This window comes from Suncus etruscus, chromosome 3 (genome assembly GCF_024139225.1).
Source record: "Suncus etruscus isolate mSunEtr1 chromosome 3, mSunEtr1.pri.cur, whole genome shotgun sequence".
Taxonomy (NCBI): domain Eukaryota; kingdom Metazoa; phylum Chordata; class Mammalia; order Eulipotyphla; family Soricidae; genus Suncus; species Suncus etruscus.
In genome coordinates, this window is record NC_064850.1 from 159816381 (window position 1) to 159825437 (window position 9057).

The 9057-nt window shown below is 35.3% G+C and overlaps 1 protein-coding gene across 1 annotated transcript in view; it reads left to right on the forward strand.

Moving 5' to 3' along the window:
* Window positions 1-8407, forward strand: part of DSG4 (desmoglein 4) — a 30412-nt gene extending 22005 nt beyond the window's left edge. Inside the window, 4 exon segments of the mRNA XM_049770205.1 lie at window positions 535-674; window positions 816-879; window positions 2603-2805; window positions 7664-8407. Coding sequence (XP_049626162.1) covers window positions 535-674; window positions 816-879; window positions 2603-2805; window positions 7664-8407 — 1151 coding nt within the window.
* The last annotated feature ends 650 nt before the right edge of the window (window positions 8408-9057 follow it).

Below are 9057 nucleotides of genomic sequence, written 5' to 3' on the forward strand. Positions count from 1 at the left end.
GAGATAAAATGTTTACATGTAGTGTTTCATTCTATGTTTTTGTATATATAAATGTATATATATGCAAATATATAACTCAAAGATATTTTTAAAGAAATATTTTAAATGTGTATACAAACACATATCTCAGTACCTATATGTCTATACTTGGTTGTGTACATAATGTTTATTTCTGGGTATATGCATAGATTTATAAATAAAACACAGAGATAATTTTATGTATATTTATATATATAAATGCACACATGTGTAGAGAAAGACTAGGAGCCAGAAAATGTAATTAAATATTAGATCTGCCTCCAATCAGTTCAGACATCTTGAACTAGACAAAATGTTATATTTTTTTCTTTCCTCTCACATTTTTTGTTTAAAATTGCCTTTCTACCCTGTCAGTAAAGAGGGCTGATTACATTATTTCGAACTCTAATACTAAAGATCTGTATGATTTAGTGGTCTTTTATTTATAAACATAGATATGTACACTCTAGGGAAAAACAGTATGTGTTAATTCTTCCTTTTTATTTTCTGGGGAAGTGTCACCACTCTTACTACTCATTTGCTGCTGTAAACGAAGAAAACCAGTAGGCTTGGGGACACAGTTTGCTCCTGTGCCAGAAGGGGGAGAAGGAGTGATTCAGTCTTGGAGAATCGAAGGGGCCCATCCTGAGGATAGAGTAAGTAGCCATCACTCTCCCAGATAAGAAAGGGGTATCAGTGGTATTGATCATGCCTTGACCATTATACTCAATGTGGAAATGTCAACATTAAATGTTTAACATAAAATCTTCATAAAGCCTTTTCTTGCTTATTTTCAGGATGTGTCAAATATATGTGTGCCAATGACAGCCTCTAATACCCAGGATCGCATAGATTCTTCTGGTCAGTAGATAGTAAAAATCTATTAATTGTTTTTAAAGTTTCAAATTTTTAAACCTAACAAATCTCTCCTATAAGTACTTTATTATTTATTTATGTCTGTGGTTAATAGTACAATCAGAGAGAGAGTTCCATGTTTGAAATGTTTATTCATATTTTAATTTTGTTTATTCTTGTTTAAACTACAGGTAATAAAGTGTAGTAATTACAGAGAAACCCAGAACCAGAATGGTTAGGTTTGATTTCCAACTGGGCCATTTAGTATGACCTAGTTATTACTAAGTCAAGACACTAATCTCTCTGGGCCTCAATTTCCTTATCTTTAAAAGTGAACATACAATTTAAAGTGTTGTCTGAGAAGTAAATGAGTACATATAAATGTACATACATACTAGGTATGAAAAGTGCATTTGTAATATATGTGTGTAGAGATAAAAGATAGATTGATAGAGGGTATCTAAAACTATAGACATAGATACAGATGGCACAAATATACATTAGAGCAGTGGAGGGTAAGTGCTATGCTAACCATTATTTGGAATACCAACAGTTCCCCAAAAACTATAAAAGAAAAAGCATCAGATAAGGACAAGAAATATAGTACAGAGATTAAGGAACCTGCCTTGCATGTGGCAAATCCTTTATTCCCTGGCACCACAGATGGTCCCCTGTGCATCATCAGGAGGGATCCCTAAACATAGTGTCTGAACATTGAACAGGAAAGTGAGCAAGAAGGTGGTGAAGGAAGAGAAAAAAAGGAGGCAAAGAGGGGAAAAAACCCTAAAAAATGAGGAGAAGGAAGAATATACTTTACAGAACTCTTCTTAAATTTGAAAATTCTTTTGTCAACATTCTTACATTCTCCTACTTTATCTGACCCATGCACATCTAAGATCACTAAAATAAAAATTATTTGGCAATAACTGAACAAAGAAGAGAGACTGCCCAATTCTAGGGCAAGTCTGACCTGTCTCCAAGTAGTTTGTTTGTTTGTTTGTTTGTTTCTTCTTCCTTCCTTTCTTCCTTCCTTCCTTCTTTCATTCTTTCTTTCTTTCTTTTTTGTTTTTTTTTTGGGGGGGTCACACCCGGCAGTGCTCAGGGGTTACTCCTGACTCTATGCTCAGAAATCACTCCTGGCAGGTTCGGGGGACCATATAGGATGCCGGCATTCAAACCACCGACCTTCTGCATGAAAGGCAAACACCTTACCTCCATGCCCCTCCAAGTAGTTTCTTACAATCTCAAATTCAGCTAGATGCAGAGGCATTGATGACTTACAGTCCTGCACATATGAGTTTGCTAACCAGCTCCAGGGTGAAGAAGGACTATCAATTTTAGTTTCTACAAACTTATGAAAGATTTTCTGAGTCAACACAAACCCTTAAGGACCAACTTGGGGGGCTTTTTAGGGGAAATAGTAGAAGGTGTTCATTCAAGCACAGCATCTCCTCTTCCCTTAACTACTTTTACGCTTTAAGCATGGGGAGGAATTTCTAGAAATGTGAAAAAACCCTAATGTAACAGCTGACTGCCTCTGATCTGTTTATCAGCAAGCACAGAGGCATGGGTATAGTTTAAATCACTGGTTCCCTAACTTTTGGGGTGTTACTCATTCTCTGTTTTGTGGGAATGGTACCCAGCAGACAGTTTCTGGTAGTGTTTTACTTGGGAAAAACCATATGGACAACTTCATTATTGCTATACAACACTCTCTCTTTTTTTTTAGAAATCTACACTAACACCTATGCAGCTGGAGGGACTGTAGAAGGGGGCGTATCAGGAGTGGAACTCAATACAGGAGGCACTGGGGCAGCTACTGGTCTGGCAGCTGTAGGAGCATCAGGAGCGATAAGGAGAAGGAGTTCGACCCAGTGGGAATATGCAGACAATGGCCTCAACATGGCTTTTTTGGACAGCTATTTCTCAGAGGTAAGTTCCCTACACACACACACACACACACACACACACACACACACACACACACACACACACATGATTATCAGTTTCCTGGAAAAAAATTAGTAATACATAACCCTCTGCCCATCTTGAATTTAAAAATATTATTCCCTGGGTTGGAGAGACAGTACAACAAATAGGCCATTTTTCTTGCATGCAGCCCCGTTGGGTTGATACCCTCAGCACCACCAGAAGTGAGCCCTGAACACAGCTAATTGTGGCCCCCAAAATGAAAAAATACATCTATGTTATTTATATTAAATGTCAAAATTGCTGAAGTATTTCATGTGCAATTAACATAACACCCTTTGTCTAAAAGAATTGTGCCTCATCATTCCACATTTTTCCATTTTCTGTCTTCTTACTTTTGTCATTCCCCTTGGAATCCTGATCAAGGAAAGGAGAAAATCAGCATTCTTATTCTCTCTCTAATTTTCTCTCTGTTTTCCAGATGCTTCCAGAAAATGAAAATAAAAAATAAAAGACAGGATAGGAATGCCAAAAGAATTAGCACTCAGGAGCATCTTGCGAATGACTAGGTGACAGATCAGGGCCTTGGACTCTCCTTGTATTCTCTGAGGCCAAATTCACTGAGTCCCTAACTAGTAAAGCATCATAACTCTGTGAATAATGTGAAGAAGAAAGTCCCTAGGTTAATGTAGCAGGGAAGCAGAAAAGATGCATAAATCCTCTGGAGACTTCTTCCTAATTGGTATATTTATTTTATTTAATCAGTAGTACTTTTTATTTTCTGTTATAATTAGTTGTCTTTATTCCCCTTAAAATATGTGTTTTACCACTGCTCTTTTTTCTTTATTTTATTAATATCTTTATTTAAACACATTGATTACAAATATGATTGTAGTGGGGTTTTAGTCATGTAAAGAACACCCCTCTTCACCACCAAGTACCAAATCTCCCTCCGCCCCACCCCACCCTCACCTGTACTCTAGGCAGACTTTCCACTTCCCCCTTTCATTCACATTGTTAGGATAGTGCTCAGTGCAGTTATTTCTCTATTTATCTACCACTGCTCTTTTTTTATTTAAACAAATTTATTACATACATGATTGGGTTTGGGTTTCAGTCATGTAAAGAACACCACCCATCACCAGTGCAACATTCCCATCACCAATGTCCCAAATCTCCCTCCTCCCCACCCAACCCCCGCCTGTACTCTAGACAGGCTTTCTATTTCCCTCGTACATTCTCATCATTAGGACAGTTCAAAACTTAGTTATTTCTCTAGCTAAACTCATCCCTGTTTATGGTGAGCTTCATGAGGTGAGCTGGAACTTCCAGCTCTTTTCTATTTTGTGTCTGAAAGTTATTATTGCTAGAATGTCTTCCATTTTTCTTAAAACCCATAGATGAGTGAGACCATTCTGTGTCTTTCTCTCTCTCTCTGACTTATTTCACTCAGCATAATAGATTCCATGTACATCCATGTATAGGAAAATTTTATGACATCATCTTCCTGACAGCTGCATAATATTCCATTGTGTATATGTACCACAGTTTCTTTAGCCATTCATCTGTTGAAGGGTATCTTGACTGTTTCCACAGTCTTGCTATGGTAAATAGTGCTACAATGAATATAGGTGTAAGGAAGGGATTTTTGTATTATATTTTTGTGTTCCTAGGGTATATTCCTAGGAGTGGTATAGCTGGGTCATATGGGAGCTCGATTTCCAGTTTTTGGAGGAATCTCCATATTGCTTTCCATAAAGGTCGAACTAGATGGCATTCCCACCAGCAGTGGATAAGAGTTCCTTTCTCTCCACATCCCCGCCAACACTGCTTGTTCTCATTCTTTGTGATGTGTGCCAATCTCTGGGGTGTGAGGTGGTACCTCATAGTTGTTTTGATTTGCATCTGCCTGATGATTAGTGATGTGGAGCATTTTTTCATGTGTTTTTTGGCCATATGTATTTCTTCTTTGTCAAAATGTCTGCCCATTTCTTCTCCCCATTTTTAACCACTATAATTGAGGTACTGAAATTTATAAAACTGTTCATCATACTTTTCTGAATACACATTCCAAGAGTACACTCATGACCAAAGAGCTTGCTTCCATCCACAAGAATCCTCCAGTCAGCTCCATTCTGTTTATAAAATCTTCAAATTCTTATGATTATGATCATTTATTGTTACCTTACTTCTTATCTTTTTTTAATTTGTTTTTAAATTTTTATTTACTGATTAATTGATTGGTGTTTGGGCCACATCTGGTAGCGCTCAGGGGTTACTCCTGGCTCTGCACTCAGAAATCACCCTTGGCAGGCTGAGGACCATAACGGATGCCAGGAATAAACCGGGTCCCTCCCGGGTGGCTGCATGCAAGGCAAAAGTCCTCCCTCCGTGCTACCTCTCTGGCTCCTTAACTTTTATTTTTACTTTCTTTTTTATCTCATTGATGGTCAATATTTTTATGTGTTTGAGTAGGTGGTGACACCTAATACTGGTAGGTGAACAAAGATAATCTTAAGTTCCATAAAATTGCAAATCAATAAAAAGTGGTATAGTCTATTTTTTCAAAAATTATACTTTTCTTTTTTAGAGTTATATGAAATTTTTAATTAACTTATAAATAATTCTTTGATAATGCATTTCAAATTTACATGAACAAAGTAAATTCTAGAAACTTAAATTTTTTAGAGAAATATAAATAGTCCATAAGAAAGGGATCATTTGTTGATCATTGGCTTTATACTAAATTTTTTAAATTTTACTAATAGAAGGTAAGTATCTGAACTAAAAGTAAAATATTGGGGCCAAAGCGGTGGCACAAGCAGTAAGGCATCTGCCTTGCCCATGCTAGCCTAGGACTGACTGCGGTTCTATCCCCCAGCATCCCAGATGGTCTCCCAAGCCAAAAGCAATTTCTGAGCGCATAGCCAGGAGTATCCCCTGAGTGTCACAGGTGTGGCCCAAAAAACAAACAAAAAAAAAGAAATATTGTAATAAAAATATCGATGTATATAGATATAAAAAAAACACCCTATCATACATAGAGCATTCATACCACTATAGCGAGGTTGGTGCATTCATTGGGAGTATGGGGCTACTGGGACAATGGTAAAAAGGAAGCCAACGTTCTGGTGGAGAACATAGTGTTAGAATTTTTTTTGCATAAACCTGATCATTATCTGTACTCTAAATCAAGATGCCTAAAATAATTTTAATAAAGCATTAAATATAAATCAAATGTTAATTTATTATTGAAAATTTATAAGAAAATATTTTGAAAGCTAGTAGTAAACATTCCTTTCTTAATCTAGTAGAAGGCTAGTACTGTGAGTGAGTGTCATAATCAGTGCCACATTGCTAGGAAGTTTGTATTTCCAAGAAGCTTCCTTAACACTTTTGCAAAATTGGTTTCATGGTTATGAATTTCCTAAACTGCTGCCAGTCAGTGAAATTGTATCTTTATCTCAAATTTAAATGAAGTCTATCCATATAGAGTATTCCTAGTGATGTGGGTTTTTTTCATTGATATTTTGTACAATAGCCTTTCATTCATTAATCTTTCATTTAATAGTTCTGCTCTGAAACTTAAGGACTTTACTCTGTATATTAACTCCTTTTTTTTTTTATCTTTTTGCATATAATGTTCTATTTCTGTCGTTTTTTTTGTTAAGCTGAGCTCAATGTTTTCCTACTTCAGTTTATTTTCACTGTAACCCTTTGGAACTCATATATTTGGCTACCTGTATCATACAATTCTGGGAAAGTCATCTCTATGATTTCTTTAATTATTGATTCATATCGAATTTGCCTTCATTTTTCTCAGAAACTGTGATGATTCTTAGATTATACCTCTTGATCTCATCCCACAGTTCACCAGTGTACTTTGCATTTCTTTTCAAATTTTCGCCCATCTTCTGTTATTTTGTAAACAATCTCAATCTTTTTCTTGGCTGCTATTATTCTGCTGCTCAAACTTTCTAATAATACATTTTTTTATTTTTTATCACCTACCATAATCTACATTTCTGTAATCTCTGATTGTATTTTTTCCATTCTTTGTTATTATAATTCTTTTTGTTTATTTGTTTCTGTTTTGGGGCCACACTCAGTGGTGCTCAGGGGTTACTCCCAGCTTTGCACTCAGGAATCACCCCTGGGAGAATTTAGTAGACCATTTTAGTTGCCAGGGATCCAACCTCGCCACATGCATTGCAAGTAATCTACCTGCTATATTTTCTCTGTGGCCCCTCTCATATTTTCTTGGATTTTGCTGACAACCTATATTATCATTTTTTAACTCATTAAGCAACCTCACTATGGCTTCACTAAAGTTTTTCTCTGAATTTTGAAAGTGTTTCAATGCTGGTTGAGCCTTCCACATTATTGTTTTCACTCATTATACTTGAAAACATAAAATTTCACTGAACATTCTCTTAAAAGTCTTGGAGCTTAGATATATGCACATGCTTATAGATTATCTTAATCCAAATCATTCAAATAAATCTTCTTTAATAAATATTTTTGACATAGCTAATTATATTTTATTTCTGAGCTACTTAATAGGATTTAAATACAAGATTGAAACATCTTTGATTCAAACTCTTGACACACACAAAAATTATTTTTGATCAGCTTTCAGTTAAGAAAAATCTGCACTAATACAAATGTTATATACATAATTAATGTATACCAATTAACTGTAATTCCAATTATTTAGAAAAATAATAAATTACCAGTGGTTTTCTCAAATTATTTTATCCAAAACCTGTACATCAGATATTTCTAAGGCATTGCTGTTATTTTTATTTGATTCTTTAAAAGAAAAACAAACTTCTAATTTGCTATTTTCTCCTTATTTTAGAAAGCATATGCTTATGCAGATGAAGATGAAGGTCGTCCAGCAAATGACTGCTTGCTCATTTATGATCATGAGGGAGTAGGGTCTCCTGTGGGCTCCATTGGTTGTTGCAGTTGGATTGTGGATGATTTAGATGAAAGCTGCATGGAAACCTTAGATCCAAAATTTAGAACTCTTGCTGAAATCTGCTTAGACACAGAAATTGAACCATTTCCTTCACACGAGGCTTGTATACCTATCAGTACTGACCTCCCTTTGCTTGGACCTAATTACTTTGTTAATGAATCTTCAGGAATCAATATCTCAGAGGCTGAATTTCAGGCAGAAATGGCAATGCCAGAACCTCTTATTCATGGGGATATTGTCGTGACTGAAACTTATACTACTGCTGATCAATGTATGCAACCTACAACAATTGTTTTTGACCCTCAGCTTGCATCCAATGTTGTAGTAACAGAGACAGTAATGGCACCTGTCTATGATGTTCAAGGGAATATTTGTATTCCCGCTGAGTTAGCTGACACACACAATGTAATTGTTACTGAGAGAGTGCTCTCTAGTCCTTGTATGCCTGACATGAACAGTAGTAGCATGGCTGATGGCTGCATTTTAGTAACACCAGAAATTCAAGTGACACAGATGGTGAGTCCAGACATTCACATAAGTCAAACTATTGATTCCACATCTCCAATGACATCAAGACACAGAGTAACACGGTATAGCAACATACATTACTCACCACAATAAGTGCTCCATGGTCTGTATTCTATCTGAAGATATTGCACTTTGTAACCAATATATCCATCAAAAATGTATAATGTACCAGATTCAAGTTTTTTAACTGTCAACAAGTATATATATTCAAAATTTAATGCCACTTTTTTGTTATATAATTTGGAGAGTAAATCTGACCAAGTGCTTTAGATAAAACTTTTGAAATTTTTATGATTTTTATATATGGTACCAAAAATTTGAGAATAACATGTTAAATCCTTTGATACTGCCTAATAAATGACTTATAACTAATAGGGTAATTTTTGAGGTCATGCACATAAGAACTGGTCATGTAAGCTAAAATGCCCTTATTTTTCAAGGCTGCAAAAATGTTTTGCACACATTCATAAGTCATATATATCCTTAGGTCAATATTTACATTATGAGTTATTAATTAAGAAAATAAATAAAATAAACATTTCTGAAGGAAAATTGAAAAAGAAGATGGAAGATCTTGCTATAGTCAATATTGAGGGCATGGTTACAGAAAAAAAAGGTGCTACCAGCTAAATGCATCACTGAAAGCAGTTCATTTAAATAAATTTATATGTATATATGTATCAGAAATATATACATAACAATATAGATAAATTTTTGTTGCACTTTATTGATTTATACTCATT